Source organism: Geotrypetes seraphini, chromosome 2 (genome assembly GCF_902459505.1).
Source record: "Geotrypetes seraphini chromosome 2, aGeoSer1.1, whole genome shotgun sequence".
Taxonomy (NCBI): domain Eukaryota; kingdom Metazoa; phylum Chordata; class Amphibia; order Gymnophiona; family Dermophiidae; genus Geotrypetes; species Geotrypetes seraphini.
The window spans coordinates 29,749,948-29,773,699 of NC_047085.1; the positions used below are offsets into that span (position 1 = coordinate 29,749,948).

General features: G+C 47.0%; 1 protein-coding gene and 1 long non-coding RNA gene across 4 annotated transcripts in view; one reads left to right on the forward strand and one right to left on the reverse strand.

The window, feature by feature from the left end:
* Nucleotides 1-23,752, forward strand: part of ZFAT (zinc finger and AT-hook domain containing) — a 305,185-nt gene that overhangs the window by 104,131 nt on the left and 177,302 nt on the right. For 2 of the 3 annotated variants that reach the window (XM_033932772.1, XM_033932773.1), the window contains exon 1: nucleotides 17,540-17,673. The exons of the other annotated variant lie outside the window; for it this stretch is intronic. In XM_033932772.1, the coding sequence (XP_033788663.1) occupies nucleotides 17,646-17,673 (28 nt within the window). In that variant the 5' untranslated portion in view covers nucleotides 17,540-17,645. Of the gene's footprint in view, nucleotides 1-17,539; nucleotides 17,674-23,752 lie in introns of those variants that run through there. 3 annotated transcript variants of the gene reach the window in all.
* Nucleotides 1,967-17,595, reverse strand: LOC117354796. The gene is made up of 2 exons (XR_004538255.1): nucleotides 17,439-17,595; nucleotides 1,967-2,293 (listed from the first exon to the last, which is right to left on the reverse strand). It is a non-coding gene; the product is annotated as an uncharacterized LOC117354796 (long non-coding RNA).

Here is a 23,752-nt window from a genome sequence, read left to right on the forward strand (position 1 = left end):
TGGTCCCAGGCTCTGGTTGTCTTCTGATAACTTGCTTGCCAGGGTCTCCTTCTTTCTTCGTGCTAATCATCCATCTCTGTCCTCCCCTTCCGTTTCCCTTCCCTAGAGGTCTGGCATCTTTCCTTTTTTTTGTCTCCATCCACAGATCCACCTTTTCTCAACTACTCTTTCATCCAGCATCTCTCCCTCCTTCCCAACTACCCTCCTATCCAGTATCCCTATCCCCCCTCCACACCATCTCTCCCTTTCTGTTCCTTCCCTCCCTAAATCCCATTGCTCATCATCTCTCTCCCTCTCCTCTATTTTTAGACCCATTATTTCTTCCCTCCAAAGTCCGGCATATGTACAACTCTTTGAACCCCCTTCCCTTCCTCTCTCCCTCCGTGTACTTTTACACCAGGGCCCATTCCCCTGAAGGTTTGCCCCCCTTGAAGGTCTGTCCCCCCCTGAAGGCCTACATGTCACCCCTGAAGGCCTGCACCCAAGGCCTAACTGTCCCCCCCTAAAGGCCTGCACCCAAGGCCTGCCTGTCCTCCCTAAAGGCCTGCCTGTCCCCCCTGAAGGCCTGCACCCAAGGCCTGCCTGTCCCCCCCTGAAGGCCTGTACAATCCCCCCCCCCCCATGGACTGCACCTCTCCCCCCCCGGAAGACCTGTACAACCCGCCCATGAAGGACTGCACCCCCCCCTGAAGGCCTTTACAACCCCCCCCCCCCCCCCACGAAGGACTGCACTGCCCTCGGAAGGCCTGCGTGTTCACTCTGGCCTCAATTTACCTAAATCCATTAGCCTGCATAAGATCACTAGTGCTAGCGATCTTTACAAGCTACCGTCGGGTGTTCTGAGCTGTCTCTCTCAAGAGACTACGTGGTTCCTACAAAGCTTGGGATTCAAAATCAATTTTCCCAAATCCCACCTTCAGCCCTCTCAGAGCCTACAGTTCATCGGAGCAGTTCTGGACACTGTACAACTCAGAGCATTCCTTCCTCAGCAGCGTCTTAATGCTCTTCTTCAACTTTGCCACAAAGTGTCTTCCCTTTCTTCACTCTTTGCAAGACACATGATGATACTACTCAGCCACATGGCCTCGACCGTTCACGTGCCTCCTTTTGCCAGACTTCACCTCAGAATTCCTCAGTGGACCCTGGCATCTTAGTGGGCGCAGGCTTGCAACCCACTCTCAGCACATTACAGTAACTCCTTCGTTGAGACACTCTCTCCACAGGTGGATGCTCTCTTCCAATCACTCCAGAGGTTTACTGTTCCAGACACCCCCTCATCAGAAGGTCCTCACGACAGATTCTTCAACCTACGCTTGGGAGCTCATCTCTACGGTCTCTGTACTCAAGGCCACTGGTCCAGCATGGACCATCAGCGTCACATCAATCTGTTGGAACTCAGAGCGATCTTCAATGCTCTCAAAGCTTTTCAGCATCTTCTTCACGATCAAGTAGTCCTTATTCGGACAGACAATCAAGTCGCCATGTACTATGTGAACAAGCAGGGAGGAACGGGATCTCTCCCTCTTTGTCAGGAAGCTGAAAGGGTGTGGGACTGGGTGATCCATCACAACACCTTCCTGAAAGCAGTATACATTCAAGGAGAGAAAAACTGTCTGGCGGACAAATTGAGTCGTCTTCTGCAACCTCACGAATGGACACTCAATTCTTCACCTCTTCATCACATTTTTCTCAGTGGGGAACTCCTCAGATAGATCTCTTTGTGTCTCCCCACAACCACAAACTGCCTCAGCTCTGCGCTATGAGTGTTGGAAGCAGCGCTCTGTGCGATAACCGCTATCACGGTTTAGTAAAAGGGTGTGTGTATTTATTTATTTAAAGAACTTATTATTCGCTAATCTCCTAAGCAGTTTACAAGTAAACATATACAGTAGAGATCATACATACCATACATTTTCCTATAAATTACAAACATCAATCAGCTTTGTTTAAGTTGTTCAACAAAAAATTGTAGACATTTTCAAACATTTTATTGGATTACATTTTATATTGTAATATATAAATTACAAAAATAAGCATTGTCCATCTGACTTTGTTGGAATTTGTTGCATGTATTCATGGATGTTCATCACTTCTACAACGTTGATCTTTCTGCCAAGTTTGTTCCCAAACTGTTCCCAGCATACATGCTGCTCATGCTTAAGAGCCAAGTTCATAGTCACCTTGAGAGCAACCCTTGGGGTGTGTGGACTATTTTCAGCGAGGCCAAGGTGATTTCTTTTTTGTAAAATTCCAGGACTATCTATTGATCACTGCCAGCTTTGCATAGGGCATCCTAGAAAGGAAAATGAATATTAGATTCAGACAGTAAAAATACAATAGAAAGAGATGTCCTAGTATAAACATTGTTGAATTTCTATTTAACTCTCAAATGACTAACAAATGCTAAATTAAGTTTCATTTAAAATGTTTACTTAAGAATTTGGCCATTAGAGCTTGTCTATGCTGAAAAACACTTCTCCATTTTTATTATGTTTTGACAAATGAACAGATTTTTGTTTATTCAGCTTGTCTTCATTTAAGTGAAATTGCAGCGGCCTCTGGAAAATCAGATCTCGACTCCAAACGATTTGTTTAGCTTTTGTGAAGAAAATATTACTGGGATCAAATTCTTATTCATCTCAAAGGAAGACAATGAGAAATTAAGACCTATTCAGGAATCCAGGTTTGAGAATGGCCATACAGTAGCTGGAACTCAAGAAAATCACCGTTTTAGCCAATTGAGGAAATCAAAATTTGTGTCAGCAGAGCATCAGGAGATGAAACATTTTTCAGCCTGGCTAATATGTTACTTTGTGGATTGGAAATGTCTCTGAAATCTTTTCAGAACACAATGATGCCTTAATTAACTTTATGCAGCCACACAGCCCTGTTCGATCATTTCAATGGCCCGTTAAAGAAAGGTACACTTCCCCCTCCCCATTCGCGGTTTCTGCACTCGCGATTTCACATAATCGCAATTTTTTTCTGGGGAGGGGGAAAATAAAAAACCCATATTTTTTACCTCCCTGCAGCCTTCCCGGCCTTACCTGGTGGTCTAGAGGGCTTTTGGGGCAGGAGCGATCTTCCTAAGCTCCTGCCCTGTGCAGATCGCCATGAGGAAATGGCTGTAGGGAGTTCCCGTCATAGTCTCGAGAGACTATGGGAACTCACAGCAGCCATTTCCTCATGGCGATCTGCACGGGGCAGGAGCGTAGGAAGATCGCTCTTGCCCCGAAAGCCCTCTAGACCACCAGGTAAGGCCAGGAAGGTGGCAGGGAAGTGGGGGTGGGTCAGAGCCGGATAATTGTGGTTTTTCGCCATTCACGGTCCGGCTCTGCCCATATCCCCCATGAATAACGAGGGAGAAGTGTACTGTGTGGGTTTCAGGGGAACATATTTTTATGGTTCCTGAAGCTCCAATGACAATCTCAACAGGAAGGCAATACAGCTGCACTACTCCCTCCGTATTCACCGTGATAGGGGATTAACAGAACCGCATATACAGAAAACCCCAAATAACTTTTTCATATGTTATTCACTGTTTTCTATTAAAAACCATCGTGAATATGGTGAAACAGCGAATAACATGGTGGGAGACCTGGCCTGTTCCTGAAAGAGGCAAAACATAGTGAAGAAAGTGATGGGCTCGGTGCTTGGGCTGCTGCTATTTAATATATTTATAAATGATCTAGAAACAGGGACGAAGTGTGAGATAATAAAATTTGCGGATGACACCAAACTATTTAGTGGAGCTCGGACTACAGAGGACTGTGAAGAATTGCAAAGGAACTTGAACAAACTAGGGGAATGGGTGACGAGATGGCAGGTGAAGTTCAACATTGAGAAATGTAAAGTACAGTGGTACCTTGGATTACGAGCATAATCCGTTCCAGGAGCATGCTCGTAATCCAAAATGCTCGTTTACCAAAACAAAGTTCCCCATTGGGGATAATGGAAACTCAGATGATTCGTTCCAGAACCCGGGATCTATACCTGTCGGATGCCGGTTGCTGCAGCGCCATCTCCTCCGTCTGCCTCCTCCGTGGGTCATCTGAAGAAGAACCCCACAGTGCTGCTTTGGGGGGGGGATGCCAGCCGCCGGAGAACCTCGCAGTGCCTTCAGAGGGATGCCTCCTCCATCCGCCGGCCTGCCCTCCACGTCGGATGCCTCTCGTATGCTGGAGAACCCCCACCCGAGCCCACGCAGCCGAGCGCTGCCCTACCCGCATGCCGCGCACAACGCTGATGATTGACGCTGTCCGCATCACATGCAACGTGCAGGCGGGACAGAGCCCGGCTGCGCAGGCCCAGACAGAGGTCCTCCAACCTGCGGAAGGCATCTGATGTAGAAGGCTGGCTGGAAGAGGAATCCTCTGTAAATGCTCGTTGATCGGGGCAGTGCTCGGTTTGCGAGTCAAAAGTTTGCTGAGTGTTTTGCTCGTCTTGCAAAACACTCACAAACCGGGTTACTCGCAAACTGAGGTACCACTGTACTATATGTGGGAAGCAGAAACTCGAGGTACAGCTATACGATGGCAGGGATGTTATGTTATTGAAGGAGAGTACCCAAGAAAGGGACTTGGGGGTAATGGTGGACATGACAATGAAGTCGACGGCACAGTGCGCAGCGGCCGCTAAGAGAGCGAATAGAATACTAGGTATAATCAAGAAGGGTATTACAACCAGAACGAAAGAAGTTATCCTGCCGTTGTATAGGGCGATGGTGCGTCCGCATCTGGAGTACTGCGTCCAATATTAGTCGCCGTACCTTAAGAAGGATATGGCGTTACTCGAGAGGGTTCAGAGGAGAGCAACACGTCTGATAAAAGGTATGGAAAACCTTTCATATGCTGAGAGATTGGAGAAACTGGGACTCTTTTCCCTGAAGAAGAGGAGACTTAGAGGGGATATGATAAAGACTTACAAGATCATGAAGGGCATAGAGAGAGTAGAGAGGGACAGATTCTTCAAACTTTCGAATAATAAAAGAACAAGAGGGCACTCGGAAAAGTTGATAGGAGACAGATTCAAAACAAATACTAGGAAGTTCTTTTTTACCCAACGTGTGGTGGACACCTGCAATGCGCTTCCAGAGGGCATAATAGGGCAGAGTACGGTACTGGGGTGTAAGAAAGGATTGGACAATTTCCTGCTAAAAAAAGGGATAGAGGGGTATAGATAGAAGATTACTACACAGGTCCTGGACCTGTTGGGCCGCCGAGTGAGCGGACTGCTGGACACGATGGACCTCAGGTCTGACACAGTGGAGGCACTGCTTATGTTCTTATGAATCAGTGATTTTCTATGTAAACGCTTGGAATCAACGATTTCTCTATGCAAGCTGACAATTTGGGGGGGAGGAGCCAGCAAGCTAAAAACTGTGAATAATCGAAACCATGAATATGGAGTGAGAAGTGTATTAATGAACTGTTGTCCAATACCGACAAGAAATTCAAGGCATTGTATTCAGCCAAGTTGCATGATGAGTAGCATTTGAAGTAACTGTGAAGCAGGATTTGTCTTTGAAATTGTTAGTTTTTTGATCACATTAATTTTTCACCCTAAAAAATTTGTACAGTTATTAGCCACAAATTTTCAAGAGTGATGATTCTTGAGTGCTGGTCATGGAGGCGTTCGATGGTCTGGTTGGTTTTATTTGGTTTAATGATGTCTGTTATTGAAGCATCTTGTATGACTTATGGAATTTTATATTTTGATGTATGTGTGGGTTTGGCCAGTTTTGGCCTTAAATTATATTCGTCGCCGATGCGACATGTATGTTATATGTAATTTGATTTATATGTAAGCATGTAATTTGTTATAGTGTGTCCTTGAAATGTTTTGTACGACAAATGTAAATGTTTTAATTTGTATGTTAATATGTAACTCGCCCTGGATAAGGGCGGATGAGAAATAAAAAAATTCAAAGTTCCTCTCATTATTCCAGTGCCTGTATATATCTTCCACATATTTAAATATGCAGGTTAAAACCTTGATGTACTTTCAAGCCTATTTCAAGCTATTAGGAAAAGCAGGTCAAAAATGTGGCTTGGTGAGTTTTGTAGCCAAAGAATTACTCTTTCAGACGGTGCAAGAAAGAAGGAGATTGGAAGATGTGAAGCTGTATAGTTGTGATACAGTATATGCCATTAAATATAGCTAAAAATATGCAGAATTGTTTTTCATCGATCTTAAGATTTGTCTCAGAAAAGAAAAGTGCAGTATGCCTAAAAATTTATTGGCATACGCTTCTCCAAACACTAGATGAACAGTGTATATTCAAAACCTCTATCCAGACACTAAAGACTGTATTTATAATATATAAATCTGGGCTCTTCACAACCTCTTTTATAAATTTTTTTAACCTCTTTTATGAGCCTCAGCCCCACCACTCACCGCCTCAAAATCCTTTCATCGCGGCAAGCTTTACGTGGTATTTTCCTCATTAGCTCCTTAAAGCAATTTTTTATTTTCTTTTTCTTTTTCTTAACTGTTTTTCAAAAGTGCATGCATGCCTTACAAATATTGCACTTTCCCTATTTTTATCGTTTATATCATGATAAAAATAGGGAAAGTGCAATATTGTAAGGCACGAATGCACTTTTGAAAAACAGTTAAGAAAAAGATAAAAAATTGCTTTAAGGAGCCAATGAGGAAAATACCATGGTGAGACCTCATCTGGAGTACCGTGTGCAGTTCTGGAGGCCACATTACCGTAAAGATGTGCTTAGAGTCGAGTCGGTTCAGCGGATGGCCACTAGGAATATATCGGGGCTCAAGGGTCTCTCGTACGAAGAGAGACTGAACAAATTGCAGCGCTACACTCTGGAGGAACGCAGGGAGAGGGGGGACATGATTGAGACATTTAAATACATCACAGGTCGTGTCGAGGTGGAAGATGACATTTTCCTTCTCAAGGGACCCTCGGCCACAAGAGGGCATCCGCTCAAACTCAGAGAAGGGAAATTTAAGGGTGACACCAGGAAGCATTTCTTCACGGAAAGAGTGGTGGGTCACTGGAACAAGCTTCCGGAGCAAGTGGCCAAGGCCACCAGCGTGCTTGACTTTAAGAATAAATGGGACATCTACGTGGGATCCCTACAGAGGTCTAGTAAGGCACTCAGACTTAATGGGGTGGGTCAGTAGAGTGGTAGACTTGATGGGCTATAGCCCTTTTCTGCCGTCATCTTTCTATGTTTCTAGCTTGCCGCGATGAAAGGATTTTGAGGCGGTGAGTGTTGGGGCTGAGGCTCATAAAAGAGGTTAAAAAAATTTATAAAAGAGGTTGTGAAGAGCCCAGATTTATATATTATAAAAATTTATTGGGACAGTATCTTGCTATAAACTTTTCCAGTTCCTAAAATTTGAGCCCTATTGTGCTTTCTGTTCAGGAGCTATGGTGTGTCAAAATATTTGCCTGTGCATTCCATGACAAGCCTTTTCATTAATTTTGTGGTCCCCCCAGTGCTACACCAAAGCATGCACTAGTGATCTATCTGAGTGGTATATTTGGATTCAGCAAACAGTTGAACTAGAAATTTGACTCTTAGCTTGGTCGAGCAACTATCCTTTCCACAACCTGAACCCAAAGTTGATGTTCTGGCACTATCCTCCAATTCTGGCACTATCCTCGTTATTGGGGCCAATTTTAAAAAAGTGGCCCCAATAACGAGGCCCCTAACTTTGGAAGAAGTTGAGATCCAGCTTCAAGACTTTGCACATATTCATTGCACATCCTATTGTACTTCCAATAAAAATTTCATCAACTTCTGAGATGGTCAGGTGGGGAGGCTTAGACTACTTGACATAGAATGACCCAATTCCTATTACTTTATATTCCTTTTTGAGTTTACTTCATGAGCATATTTGCAGTTGAAGTGTTAGAATGGGCTCCATGACCTGTTTGTTATGCTATAAGTCAGGGGTGTCCAATCTTTTGGTTTCCCTGGGCCGCATTGGCCGGAAAAAATTTTTCTGGGGCTGCAGAAATGCTACAGCAAGACAGAGGAGGGAGCTGGCAAGACAGTAAACACTTGGGGGCAGCAGAGAAAAACACAGCATCGCCCTCGACCAGGGCCACACAAAATACTTCAAGGGGCCACATGCGGCAGATTAGACCCACTGCTATAAGTGGTCTTATATTCCACCAAATTCTCCTGAGTGGAGTCCAAGGCGGGTCACATCAATATTTGTTAGGTAGAATTACATTCAGTATCAGCTTAAAATCAGATGTCTAACATAGCTTTCTAATAGGTTGGGTTGCATATAGCAAGCTTACAGCACAGAAGTAATTACAGTGTAAAATCAGATCAAACTAAATTCTTAATTTTGTTAGCAAGGGTAACTTATGGAACAATTTAACTGGACCGCTGAAAGCCCTTTTAGATCTCCAAAAATTTAAGAAGACATTAAAATCCACCTTATTTATGAAAGCATTTAATTGCTTAGTGAGGTCTATGAAGGCATTGCCAACAATCTGTAACTATTTACTTTAAGTAACTGTTCTCTGAAAGTAATTAATGTTTTTTCATCTGTCTATATAGACTTATTGTATGTGCCTGCAGTTTATGACTGTATTTTTGTAAACCGCCTAGGTATAGGTGGTTAAGAATTTTTTAAAATAAAATAAATATTTTGGCTTCATGTAGCAAATTGTACAGCACAGAGGCAGTTTTACAGTGTGTTTGCACAGATAGGAACCTCAGCTTTACCTTGAAATCTCCAGTAGTCTTTCTTAAAGTGCTTTCAATTTCATCAGATGAGACACTCACATAAGTTAACTTGAAGTCATATTTGCAGAGCTAGTATTTGATCTCTTTGACCGGGGCCAGTCCTTCGTATAAGGTTTTTATCTCAGTGTGCCAGTCCATGGCAGCTTTCTCAACAGATTGAGAATTTGGTTTTGATGTTCTCGCTAGGTTAGAAAGGCCTGTGGAGAGATTCTCTAGGTTGATTGTGTCATTGTATACTATTTTATGTTACGATTGTTTTCTGGTTGGCAGTTGCTTGGTTGTGTAGCTGTGGTTGAATGTGATCAAGTGATGATCAGACCAGGGTACCGGTTTGGTGGTACAGGCTTGTGTTGTTTTGAATAAAGGTTAGGCCTAGGATGTGGCCTGCAGAGTGAGTTGGTGAGAGGACCGTGTTGGAAGCCTAGGTCCGATAGTGAAGTGCAGAAGTCTGCTAGGACTCCAGTCTTGTGTGGGTAGTTTGTGAAGTTGAAGAGTCCAAATATGATTTGCTAAGGACACATAGTAAGTCATCTAAGACAGTCGTTGGAGAGTGCGGTGCTCTTTATATCAAACTGAAGGTTGCTGAAGATTTCCTGAAATTTACAGGTGTGATAGGTGTCACAGATCATATGAAAACTATTAGACTCTGTGAATGAATCAAAACCGATTACAGTGCTCCCCTGTGAATTCGCAGTCTGCGGTTCAGTCATTCGTGGTATTTTCCGACTGTGAAGGGGAGGCAGGAGAGGGCAGCTGGAGAGACAGGAGAGGGCAGCCAGAGCGCCGGTGAGTGAAGGAAATCACTCGCGGTATGCTCCGACCGCCTCTTCGTGTACTAAAGTCGGGCCTTATCAATCAGGAGTTGCTGAGGGGAAGATATAATTGAAGTCTACAAAATCCTGAGTGGAGTAGACCAGGTACAAGTAGATCAGGGATCTCAAAGTCCCTCCTTGAGGGCCGCAATCCAGTCGGGTTTTCAGGATTTCCTCAATAATATGCATTGAAAGCAACGCATATACATAGATCTCATGCATATTCATTAGGGAAATCCTGAAAACCCGACTGGATTGCGGCCCTCAAGGAGGGACTTTGAAACCCCTGAAGTAGATCGATTTTTCACTCCATCAAAAATTACAAAGACTAGGGGACACTTGAAGTTACAGGGAAATACAGTACTTTTAAAACCAATAGGAAGAAATATTTTTTCACTCCGAGAATAGTTAAGCTCTAGAACGCGTTGCCAGAGCATGTGGTAAGAGTGGATAGCGTAGCTGGTTTTAAGGAAGGTTTGGACAAGTTCCTGGAGGAAAAGTCCATAGTCTGTTATTGTGAAAGACATGGGGGAAGCCACTGCTTACCCTGGATCAGTAGCATGGAATATTGCTACACCTTGGGTTTGGGCCAGGTACTAGCGACCTGGATTGGCCACCGTGAGAATGGGCTACTGGGCTTGATGGACTATTGGCCTGACCTAGTAAAGCTATTCTTTTGTACCCCTAACACTGTTACTTGAAATCCAAGATAGTTAAACTTGAGCGCAAAGGCAGGGTGTGTGTGTGGGAGACGTGTGTCCAGCTTGCAGGGATCTCAAAGTCCCTCCTTGAGGGCTGCAATCCAGTCGGGTTTTCAGGATTTCCCCAATGAATATGCACTGAAAGCAGTGCATGCACATAGATCTCATGCATTATCATTGGGGAAATCCTGAAAACCCGACTGGATTGCGGCCCTCAAGGAGGGACTTTGAGACCCCTGAGCTTAGGGCAAGGACCTTCTGAAGTTGCGGCCCCGGACAGTGCAGAACCGGAACTCTCTCTTCCAGGAATTTTCCAAGAACGACTCTATTCCTTTAGGCCAGGGGTGTGAAAGTCCGTCCTCGAGGACTGCAATCCAGTCAGGTTTTCAGGATTTCCCCAATGAATATGCATGAGATCTATTTGCATGCACTGCTTTCATTGTATGCTAATAGATCTCATGCATATTCATTGGGGAAATCCTGAAAACCCGACTGGATTGCGGCCCTCGAGGAGGGACTTTGACACCCCTGCTTTAGGCAGCTCCAGGACAACTTCCAAAACACGACGTCAACGAGGTCGAGCAACCACCTCTTCAGACTGGCGGGGGCAACAAAAACTAGAGGGCACTCAAAAAAATTGAAGGGAGATAGGTTCAGAAAGCACAGTTACTTACCGTAACAGGTGTTATCCAGGGACAGCAGGCAGATATTCCCACACATGGGTGACGTCAGCAACGGAGCCCCGCAGCGGACAGCCTCGAAAGCAAACTTGCTTGAAGATCTCGAACTTTCGAATGCTGCATCGCGCATGCGCGCGTGCCTTCCCGCCCGAACTAGGGGGCGCATCTCCTGTGAGGATCCTCAGTTCAGATACCAAGCCAAGAAGCCAACCAGGGGAGGTGGGTGGGTTGTGGGAATATCTGCCTGCTGTCCCTGGATAACACCTGTTACGGTAAGTAACTGTGCTTTATCCCAGGACAAGCAGGCAGCATATTCCCACACATGGGTGACCTCCAAGCTAAGTAAAAAGGGAGGAGGGAAGTTGGCAATTTACGAAAAAAGATTTTGCAAAACAGATTGGCCAAAATGGCCATCCCTCCTGGATAAAGTATCCAGATAGTAATGAGAGGTGAAAGTGTGAACCGAGGACCAAGTGGCAGCTTTGCAAATTTCCTCAATAGGAGTTGATCTGAGGAAAGCAACAGAAGCCCCCATAGCTCTAACTTTGTGGCCCGTCACTCGACCTTGTAGAGGAAGACCAGCCTGAGCATAGCAGAAAGAAATGCAAGCAGCCATCCAGTTGGAGATGGTACGCTTCGAGACAGGACGTTCCAACCTATTTGGATCAAAAGAAAGGAAAAGTTGAGGAGATGTCCTATGAGGTTGAGTACGTTGAAGATAAAACGCCAATGCACGTTTACAGTCCAAAGTATGTAGAGACGCCTCACCAGGGTGAGAATGCGGTTTAGGAAAAAATACTGGTAGCACAATAGATTGATTGATATGAAAATCAGACACTACTTTAGGTAAGAATTTTGGATGTGTACGGAGAACCACCTTATCATGGTGAAAAACTGTGAAAGGCGGGTCCGAGACTAAAGCTTGCAACTCACTGACTCGACGAGCCGAAGTGAGGGCAATCAAGAAAACAACTTTCCAAGTAAGATATTTAAAATGAGACAAGTCAATAGGCTCAAACGGAGGTTTCATCAGTTGAGCCAGAACAACATTAAGATCCCAAACAACAGGAGGCGGTTTAACTGGTGGATGGAGATTAAAAAGTCCCTTCATAAAACGAGCAACCAGAGGATGTGCCGAGAGGGGTTTCCCATCCAAAGGTTGATGAAAAGCAGCAATGGCACTAAGATGAACTCTAATAGAGGTGGATTGAAGACCAGACTGAGATAAATGAAGCAAATAATCCAGAACTGAAGTCAAAGGGGAAGATTTTGGTTGAAGACTATGAGTGGAACACCAAGCCGAGAACCTGGTCCACTTGTGGCCATAACATTGACGAGTGGACGGTTTTCTGGACGCCAGAAAGACATCCTGAACAGACTGAGAGAATTGAGAAGGATCAGTCAAGTGGAAAGGAACCAAGCCGTCAAGTGAAGAGACTGCAGGTTGGGATGAAGTAAAGACCCCTGATTCTGAGTGAGCAGAGAAGGAAAAACTGGTAGAAGAAGAGGTTCCCTGATGCTTAGTTGAAGAAGAAGAGAGAACCAAGGTTGTCGGGGCCACCGAGGTGCTATGAGAATCATCGTGGCATGGTCCGACTTCAATTTGACCAGAGTTTTGAGAATCAGAGGGAATGCAGGGAATGCATAAAGAAACTGACCCCTCCAATCCAGAAGGAAAGCATCCGCCTCTAGACGAAGGGGCGAGAAAATGCGGGAACAAAACAGAGGTAGTTTGAAGTTGTTGGGTGACGCAAAGAGATCCACCCAAGGAGTTCCCCATCGAGCAAATACTTGACGAAGTGTAGGGGAGTTGAGCGTCCATTCATGAGGCAGAAGCAGACGACTCAATTTGTCTGCAAGGCAATTCTGCTGACCCTGAATATAGACGGTCCGAAGGAGGATGTTGTGAGAAATCGCCCAATGCCACAACCTCAGAGCTTCCTGACAAAGGGAGTGGGAGCCCGTCCCGCCATGTTTGTTGACATAATACATTGCTACTTGATTGTCCGTCTGAACAAGGACTACTTGGTCGTGAAGGAGGTGAAGAAAAGCTTTGAGAGCAAGAAAAATCGCTCTGAGTTCCAACAGATTGATGTGACATCGACGATCTGTGGCAGTCCACAACCCTTGCGTACGGAGACCATCTATGTGGGCTCCCCATGCGTATTCGGACGAATCTGTTGTTAGTACTTTCTGATGAGGAAGATGGTGAAACTGCAAACCTCTGGAAAGATTGGAAGAGAGCATCCACCAGCGGAGAGACTTCTTTAATAAAGGCGTCACCGCTATATGACGAGAAGGCGGATCTAGGGCCTGTTGCCACTGAGACGCCAGGGTCCACTAAGGAATGCGAAGGTGGAGTCTTGCAAAGGCAGTCACATGCACCGTAGATGCCATATGCCTGAGGAGGACCATCATTTGACGAGCCGTGCGAGTCGACATTGAAACTAAGCGATGACAAAGGCGTAGGAGAGCTTCTTGACGATTGAGAGGAAGGAAAGCTCTCATGTGAACAGAGTCCAACACGGCGCCAATGAATTGGATCGATTGAGTTGGAACCAACTGAGATTTTGGAAAGTTGATATGAAACCCCAGACTTTGAAGAAAAGAAATAGTCTGAAGGGTCGCTTGAAGAAGAGAAGGGGCTTTGATAAGCCAATCGTTGAGGTAAGAAAAAACCTGAAGGCCTCGAGCACGGAGGGCTGCAGCTACCACGACCAGACACTTGGTAAAGACCCTGGGGGAGGTCGCCAAGCCAAATGGAAGAACCCTGTATTGAAGATGAAGGTTCCCCACCTTGAACCGGAGATATTTGCGAAAATTTGGATGGACAGGAATGTGAGTATAAGCCTCTTTGAGGTCCAGTGAGCACATCCAATCTCCCTGATCCATGAGAGAATACAAAACTGGAAGAGAGAGCATGCGAAACTTCTCTTTGACTAGAAATTTGTTGAGAGCACGGAGATCCAGAATGGGTCGCAAATCCCCCGTCTTTTTGGGAACCAGGAAGTATCTGGAATAAAACCCCAGATTGTGCTCGGAAGGAGGAATCTCCTCCACAGCTCGAAGGCGAAGAAGTGCCTGAGCCTCCCGAAGAAGAAGGGGGAGTTGCGAGAGACTGGAAAGACACTCTCCTGGAGGATGATCTTGAGGCACCTGAAGCAGGCGTAGAGAGTATCCCTCGCGGATGACCGTGAGGACCCAGAGGTCTGATGTAATGGTTTCCCAGACAGATATAAAAAGGGAAATGCGACCTCCAATGGGTAGGGAGGAGTTTGGATGCAAGGAGGTTGGAATGCTCACCACTGGACCGTCAAAAAGACGGAGTGGGTTTGGTTGGAGCAGGCGTCTGGGACTTCTGAGGACGCTGTTGTTGAAGCCGTCTAGGTGGAGGCCTAGAGAAAGCTGGCGTGTACTTCATAGGGTATCGACGAGCCGGAGGCTTGTAAGCCCTAGTCGCAGAAGGTTTTGTTTTAGGGCGAAGAAGAGAGGCGAAGGAGCGTTCATGCTCAGAGAGCCGTTTAGTAGCCGCCTCAATTGAGTCATCAAAAAGCTCAGAGCCCTGGCACGGTAGGTTTGCTAACCGATCTTGTAAGTTGGGATCCATGTCCACTATTCTGAGCCAGGCGAGACGTCGCATGGCCACCGCGAACGCTGATACCCGAGAAGAAAGCTCAAATGCATCATAAGATGCCTGCAACATGAAGAGATGCAATTGTGAGAGAGATTGAATAATTTGTTTATACTCAGCAAGGCGTTCTCTGGGCCAGTCTGGGCAAAAGGATGACAACTGCTTCAAAAAATAATTAAAATAAGAAGTGAAGACATAGTTATAATTTAGAATTCGGTTAGTCATCATTGAATTTTGATAAAGTCTCCGCCCAAATTTATCCATAGTGCGACCTGGTGGAACTGTGGCAGACACTTTAGAAGGATGAGCTTTCTTCAGGGATGATTCCACCACTAAAGATTGGTGAGAAAGTTGTGATTTCTCAAACCCCTTGCAAGGCACAGTACGATATCGAGACTCCAACTTAGACGGGATCGCCGTCACAGAGTAAGAAGTTTCCATATTCCGCAGGAAAGTCTGCTTCAGCACAGGTGTCATGGGCAGACGCAAAGTCTCCTTGGGAGGATGGGAAAGCTCCATATCTGCCAAATACTCAGGTGTGTACTTGGAATCAGAGTGCAAGTCGATGTTAAGGGCCTGGCCCATATTGAAAACAAACTTCGCAAAGGAAGAAGACTTCGACGTAGAGGCTTCTTGAGGAGAGGCAGAGCGAGGCGCCACTGAAAAAGATGGTGAGGCCTCGCGCGAATACTGGGAAACTGGCTCCGAACCGAGACGCAAGGTAACGGAGGATGCTGCACTACCAGTTAGAGGCGGAGTGGTGGAATGTTTCCGCTTAAGACTCCGAGACGGAGAAGTGCGCGGAGTGCGAGGTTTTGCAAGCAGAGACAGCTCCCGAGGCAAAAGTCTCGAAGGTTGGGTCCTCGACCTAGAATGCCTCGATGAAACAGAGGAGGCAACAGTTCTTTGAGAGCGAGGCACGTGCTTCGAAGAATCTGAAGGCCTCAAGCTTCTCGAGGAAGGGACCTTCGAAGACTTAGAGCGGTGCTTCGATCGAGGCAAAGACCGCTTAGAAGCTCGGTCAGGTGAAGAGTCCGAGGAAGAGACTCGAGATCGAGACCTGCGACGAGGTGACTGCCGACGAGGCAGAGACTGCTGCTCAGGCTGGACCTGTGAAGACAAGGTCGAGGTCGGGACCAACTGTGCCACAATTGAGGAAATTTGCGTCATCAAAATTGACTTGAGCATGTCCTCAAACATGGGGACAGAGACCAAGGGACTCGGAGTCACCGGATGTCTCGTGTGTTCCAATGAGGGCGACCTCGGAGGAGAGTATTCCCTCGATTTGGAAGCACGTTTGGAGGACGGTTTAGAAGATGGAACCGAACCTGGAGCCCCAGGTTGCGAGGAACCAGACTCCATTGACTTCTTAGGAATGGTACCTGAAAAGGAAGCAGGAGACTTACCCCCCAATCCAGGCTTCGAGGACACCGAGGAGGCCTTCGCGGCCAAGGACCCGGAGGTCTTCGAGGCCGAGGCCTGCAGAGGAGGCGAAGTCGAGGGCTTCGTACTCGAGGCTTGTCCCGAAGTGGAAGGTTTCGAAGATGCCTCAGCCGAGGCCACCGCTTTTTCGGGCTCCATTCGAGGGAAAAGCTCGAAGAACCTGTCGCAGCGGCGCTTAAAGGCACGAGGTTGAAGAGTGAGGCAGCGAAGACAGTCTTCTGGACGATGGGTCGTCCCCAAGCGGAGCATACACTGGCTATGGGGGTCGGTTATGGAAATAGTCCTGCCGCACTGATAACACCTTTTGAACCCGGTAACAGGCCGGGACATAGAAAGGACAAAGTCCGTGTCGAGAACGAGGGAGAGAGGCCTAGGCCTCAATCTCCCAACTCAATGCAAAAATACAACAAGAAAATTAACTTTTTTTTTTTTTTTTTTTTTAAGAAACAATCACAAACACAGCGACCGAACAGAAAATAAATACTACTCAGCCGCGGTGAAGAGAAGGCACAACGCTACGGGAACTAAGTCAACAAGTCTTCTCAGCTCCGCGGAAAACGTTGAGCTGAGGATCCTCACAGGAGATGCGCCCCCTAGTTCGGGCGGGAAGGCACGCGCGCATGCGCGATGCAGCACTTGAAAGTTCGAGATCTTCAAGCAAGTTTGCTTTCGAGGCTGTCCGCTGCGGGGCTCCGTTGCTGACGTCACCCATGTGTGGGAATATGCTGCCTGCTTGTCCTGGGATAACAAATGCTAGGAAGTTCTTCTTCACCCAGAGGGTGGTGGACACCTGGAATGCGCTTCCAGAGGGGGTGGTTGAGCAGAGTACGGTTTTGGGTTTCAAAAAGGGATTGGACAAGTTCCTGAAGGGAAAGGGAATCCAGGGGTACAATTAGAGCAGTGGTCTCAAACACGCGGCCCGCCAGGTACTATTTTGAGGCCCTTGGCCTATGTATCATAATCACAAAAGTAAAATAAAACAGTTTTTTTATCATATGCCTCTTTAACTATAAATTACAATATTATTATTAAGACTTAGCCAAAAGGAAAGATTTATAAACTATAAAGAGTTTTACCTCATGCAAAATTGTCATTTCTTTAATAAGACAGTAACTATTTTTTCTGAGGCCCTCCAAGTACCTACAAATCCAAAATGTGGCCCTGCAAAGGGTTTGAGTTGGAGACCACTGAATTAGAGGGTTACTATACAAGACAAAATGCTCTACAGGTCATTGGCCTGGGGGGCCGCCGCGGGAGCAGACTGCTGGGCGTGATGGACCTATGGTCTGACTCGGCAGAGGCAATGCTTATGCGCTTATGAAGATCTCCAAGTGGGGCGAGAGGTAAAAGGGCAGAAAAAAAAACCCCCAAACAACAATAATCCGCGCGCGCCACAACATCTGCTATTTCTCTCCCTCCTTCCCACCCCCGAGACCTACCTTCCAGCTTATCTTCCGGCTCGCCCATGACCGAACCCCCACCGTTTTCCTTCTTCGACGTCCTGACGCTGTTCCCTCAGCCGCGTCCCGCCTCCCCGCCAGTGACGCGATTTCCTGTTTCCGGCGGGACTGGACACCGGTCCGGGGAAAGACGTCGCGTCAGAGGCGGAGGGACGCTGGAGTAGGAAACCGGCGGGGGGGACGGTCATGGGCGACTTGAAGGATAGGCTGGAAGGTAGGAGGCGAGGGGTGGTGCGCCGCAGAAGGAGGGAGAGACGGGGGAGAACGAGAGCAATGGTAGACTGTGGGGGAGGGGCGAGGAGGGCTGGTTCCCCCCAACCCAGGAGTACTTGGGGGTGTGAGTTTGTCTTCTGTAGCATGACTCTCTGTTTATGTTAAGATTCATCAGTTGTGTCTAGCTAGCCTTAAAAGAATGTAAATAGTTATGCACAGCTCACTTTTTCTCATCTAATCTCAAGTTTAATTGAATAAATATTATTTTAAAATATTGCTTTGATAGCCTTTAGGTTTGCAGGTGGTGTGCAAAAAAAAATTTAAGATATCAAACTTAAAGTTCAGGTTTTAATTATAGTTCTTGTACCGAAAGGTGGTAGGTGAGAGTGGTTGCTGGGTTTGTCTGGCACAGGGGTAGGCAATTCCAGTCCTCAAGAGCCACAGACGGGCCAGGTTTTTCAGGAATGAATATGCATGAGATAGATTTGCATCACAAGGAGGCAGTGCATGCAAATCCATCTCGTACATATTCATTGAGAATATCCTGAAAACCTGACCTGCCTGTGGCTCTCGAGGACCGGAATTGCCTACCTCTGGTCTAGCGGGCTGCAAGTTCTGTGATAGCCAGAAGTCCTAGTGAAAATGTCACTGCTTCACTCTGGAATAATACAGTAAGGAATGGATTTATTCTTTGGGTTTGGCAGTGTGCACTAAGGGCAGAATTCAGTAAATAGCACCATTGAGTTCCACACTAACATCAGTTCTATAAAAGTCGCTTATTGCTAAGCGACCTTTATAGAATAACGCTTAGAGTGAATTCTTGCGCCCAGATTAGTGTGCGAAGGCTTAACGCATGCTGAAATCTGGTGTAAATACTTGTGCCTAACTGATAGCAGCTGAGCTTGCAAATCCCAAGTGTTCATTAACATACCCCTTTTTGAGTTGCATGCTATAAAATGTGGGAGTGGTCTTCACTTATTTTTAAGTCAGGGCCACTTTGGATACAAATAACCTGAAGGAGAGCCACCAAATATCCCATATAGGGAAGAGTGGTTACTGACCAGTGTTTGTAAAGCGATATTCATCCCCACCAGCCCACATTCAAATGTTTCATTATAAATATCCTGAAGGAGGTGGGCATTTACAAATGCATTTTATGTTTCTCTGTCTATCGAGAAATACCTTGTCTTTCAAACATGGAGCTCTTCTTCCACATCCAATTTCCCTTTTCCGTGTGGAGCTTGGGTAGAGAAGCACACTGTAGCAGAAAAAAATCCCGAATGTTAATGGGGGCACACCAGAGGGCTCCAGGGGCCACCATTGGTCCTTGTACCTTGCATTGAAGAACAATGAACTAGGTCATATGTTGGTGCAAATCCAAATTGACACCCGAGCAAAGCTGTCTGCCCCCAGCACACCCTCCCCCCAAAGCAGCCCCCTTTCCTTCTCCCTGACTGTCTTTCCGTGGCCCCCTTCTGTATTCATCCCAGAGCAAAGCTGTTTGCCCCAGCACACACCTCCCCCCAAAGCAGCCCCCTTTCCCTCTCCCTGTCTCTCCATGGCCCCTTCTGTCTTCCCCCCACAGCAAAGCTGTCTGTCCCCAGCACACTTCCCCCCCGCCCAAAGCAGCCCCCTTTCCCTCTCCCTGTCTCTTCATGGCCCCTTCTGTCTGTCCCAAGCACACTTCCCCCCCCCCCCCAAAGCAGCCCACTTTCCCTCTCCCTGTCTCTCCATGGCCCCTTCTGTCTTCCCCCTCCCCCCCGAGCACAGCTGTCTGTCCCAAGCACACCCCTCCTCCCCAAAGCAGCCTCCTTTCCCTTTTCCCCTGCCCCCCCCTGTATTGGCCCCATTCTTACTCTCCCTCCATCCCGGCGTCTTTTGGCCTGCTCCTCTTCAAAGCAGCCTGCGATCGTGGTGGCCGGCTTTAGCGAACCTCGCAGGCCGCTCTCCAACTCGGTAGCACATTCCCTCTGACGCGATCCCGTGCGTCAGAGGGAACTGCTACTGAGTTTGGAGAGCGGCCTGCGCGGTTCGCTAAAGCCGGCCATGATCGCAGGCTGCTTTGGAAGAGGAGGAGAAATGGCAGTGGCAGTTGGTGAGTTGAAGCTCCAGTGTGTTCCCGGACGCGGGCAGGGAGAGAGCTTGCCTGCGCTTCAGGTTGGTGAATGAGGGTGGGAGGAGGGAGAGTGGCCAGTGATCCCTGCAGCCAGGTTCTAAAATGGAACACGGCCACGGATCACACACCACAGCGGCAGGGATCACGCTTTTTTAAAAGCGCATGCGCCGCTAAGATTTTATTATATAGGATATATATATATATATACTATGTTTAAGCCTGTTATATTAACGGGTGCTAGAGTATATGCCTGTCTGTCTTTATTTATGTCTCTCTCCCTGCTCCTGTCTCTTTCTTCCTTTCTTTCTGTCTCTCTCCCTCCTGCTATTTTTTTCTCTCTCTCCCTGGCACCCTTTGTCTGTCTGTCTGTCTCTCTAGTCCCCTGTCTGTCTTTATTTCTGTCTGTCTCTCTCCCTGGCCTCCTTTGTCTGTCTGTATTTCTTTCTGTCTCTCCTCCCTCCCCCCCCCCCACTTTCCTTTGCAGAAGCAGCAGCGGTATTTCCCTTCCCCTCCAGGTCCCTGTGAAGCAATTCCCTTCTCTTACCGTGAGCTGTCCTGCTCCGTTCGGCCCCTCCCTTCTCTTAATGCGATCTGGCCTGCTCCGTTCGGCCCCTCCCCCTTCCCTTCCCGCAGGCTGGCCTGCTGCGGCCGAAGGTTTTTGTTTCAAGTTTTAAAAGTGCCGGCAGCGGCTCCTCTCACGCTGTTGATCCTCCTGTAAAGAGCAGCCTGCGATGGTGGCTGGCTTTAGCGAACCTCGCAGGCCGCTCTCCAGCCTCGGTAGCACGTTCCCTCTGACACACGGGATCGCGTCAGAGGGAACGTGCTACCGAGTTGGAGAGTGGCCTGCGAGGTTCGCTAAAGCCGGCCACCATCGCAGGCTGCTCTTTACAGGAGGATCAGCAGCAACGGCGGCAGTGGCGAGTGAGGGCCGAGGTGTGTTCCCTGCCGAGGACGCGGGCAGGGAGAGAGCTTGCCTGGCTTCCAGGGTGAGTGAGGGCGGGAGGAGGGGAGTGGCCAGAATGTTTCCTGCCGCTGGGTTGGCTGCCATGGATCACATACCACAGCGGCAGGCAACACGAAATCCTAAGTGCGCATGTGCGCTTAGGGTTTTTTTATATAGGATACTAGCTGATGCCCCGGCGTTGCACGGGTATTTAATTATAGCAATAACACTGTAAATGGATTTAAATAAAGATACTTTATAGTGGTGAATGAAATAATTTAGTTACAGCTTTATAAAAAGTAAAATATTCAAAGTATAATGTGAAATATTTGACAAAATGAATACAGTTCAACTAACACAAAAATTGATTATAAACAACATTTTTAGTTTCACCTCCAGGAGCAAGAACATATACATTCTTTGGTGAACCCACCCTTCCCAGTGTGCAGGTGGGCCGCGAGACCCCCAGAACATATCACCCCAGGTAGTGAGGGATCTGCATACCAAGTTTCGTTCAAATCGGTCCCACAGCTTCTTACATTTTTTCCATTGACTTGAATGGGTGAAATCAGATTTTCTGTTTGTAGCTCCGCCCATGTGTGCAGGTGGGCCGCGAGACCCCCAGAACATATCACCCCAGGTAGTGAGGGATCTGCATACCAAGTTTCGTTCAAATCGGTCCCACAGCTTTGTACATTTTTTCCAATGACTTGAATGGGTGAAATCTGATTTTCTGTTTGTAGCTCCGCCCACGTGTGCAGGTGGGCCGGAAGACCCCCAGAACATATCACCCCAGGTAGTGAGGGATCTGCATACCAAGTTTCGTTCAAATCGGTCAAGCCGTTTTTGAATTACTGTGAGAATGGCAGCGTTTTACTTTTTTTCCATTGACATGAATGGGTGAAATCTGATTTTCTGTTTGTAGCCCCGCCCACATGTGCAGGTGGGCCGTGAGACCCCCAGAACATATCACCCCAGGTAGTGAGGGATCTGCATACCAAATTTCGTTCAAATCGGTCCCACAGCTTACATTTTTTCCATTGACTTGAATGGGTGAAATCTGATTTTCTGTTTGTAGCTCCGCCCACGTGTGCAGGTGGGTCGTGAGACCCCCAGAACATATCACCCCCGGTAGTGAGGGATCTGCATACCAATTTTCGTTCAAATCGGTCCCACAGAATTTTACATTTTTTCCATTGACTTGAATGGGTGAAATCTGATTTTCTGTTTGTAGCTCCACCCACGTGTGCATGTGGGCCGCGAGACCCCCAGAACATATAACCCCCGGTAGTGAGGGATCTGCATACCAATTTTCGTTCAAATCGGTCCCACAGCGTTTTACATTTTTTCCATTGACATGAATGGGTGAAATCCGATTTTCTGTTTGTAGCTCCGCCCACGTGTGCAGGTGGGCCGCGAGACTGCCAGAACATATCACCCCAGTTAGTGAGGGATCTGCATACCAAGTTTCGTTCAAATCGGTCAAGCCGTTTTTGAATTACAGGGAGAAAGGCAGCTTCTTACATTTTTTCCATTGACATGAATGGGTGAAATCTGATTTTCTGTTTGTAGCTCCGGCCACGTGTGCAGGAGGGCCGTGAGACCCCCAGAACATATCACCCCAGGTAGTGAGGGATCTGCATACCAAGTTTCGTTTAAATCGGTCAAGCCGTTTTTGAATTACTGTGAGAATGGCAGCTTTTTACATTTTTTCCATTGACATGAATGGGTGAAATCTGATTTTCTGTTTGTAGCTCCGCCCACGTGTGCAAGTGGGCCGCGAGACCCCCAGAACATATCACCCCAGGTAGTGAGGGATCTGCATACCAAGTTTCGTTCAAATCGGTCAAGCCGTTTTTGAATTACTGTGAGAATGGCAGATTTTTACATTTTTTCCATTGACATGAATGGGTGAAATCTGATTTTCTGTTTGTAGCTCCGCCCACGTGTGCAGGTGGACCGCGAGACCCCCAGAACATATCATCCCAGGTAGTGAGGGATCTGCATACCAAGTTTCGTTCAAATCGGGCAAGCCGTTTTTGCGTGATCGCGGCACATACACACATACACACACACATACACACATACATACCTCCGATTTTATATATATGGGCCAGTCATAAAGAAGATTAGAAACCTGCACATACAAGTTTCACAAGTTCATATTTTTAAAATTTTGTTTCCACCAATTCTGATTAAAAATAAGAACATAAGAATTTGCCTCCGCTGGGTCAGACCAAAGGTCCATCGCGCCCAGCAGTCCGCACCTGCGGCAGCCCCTCAGGTCCATGACCTGTCAGGTTATCATGATTTAGCCCTAGAGCCCCCTTGTTTTTATCTATACTCTTTCCATACTAATATCTACCCCTATCTGTATCCCTCAATCCTCTTATCCTTCAGGAACCCATCCAATCCCTCTTTGAATCCCCGTAGCGTACTCTGCCCGACCACTTCCTATGGGAGCGCATTCCATTGTCCACAACCCTCTGTGTGAAGAAGAACCTCCTGGCATTGGTTCTAAACTTGTCCCCTTCCAGTTTCTCCATGTGCCCTCTTGTGTTTGTGGTTCCCCGTAGTTTGAAGAATCTATCCTTGTCTACCTTCTCCATGCCCTTCATGATCTTGAAAGTTTCTATCATGTCTCCCCTAAGCCTCCTCTTTTCCAGGGAGAAGAGCCCCAGCTTGTCCAGCCTGTCAGTGTATGAACAGTCCTCCATACCATTTATCATTTTCGTAGCTCTTCTCTGGACCTTCTCAAGTATCACCATGTCTTTCTTGAGGTACGGCGACTAATATTGGACGCAGTACTCCAGATGTGGGCGCACCATTGCACGATACAGTGGCATGATGACTTCCTTCGTCCTGGTTGTAATTCCCTTCTTAATGATGCCCAGCATTCTGTTTGCTTTCTTCGAGGCCACTGCACATTATGCTGATGATTTCATTATTGTATCCACCAGCACACCCAAGTCTTTTTCAAGATTACTCTCCCTCAGCAATGTTCCCCCCATTTTGTAGCTG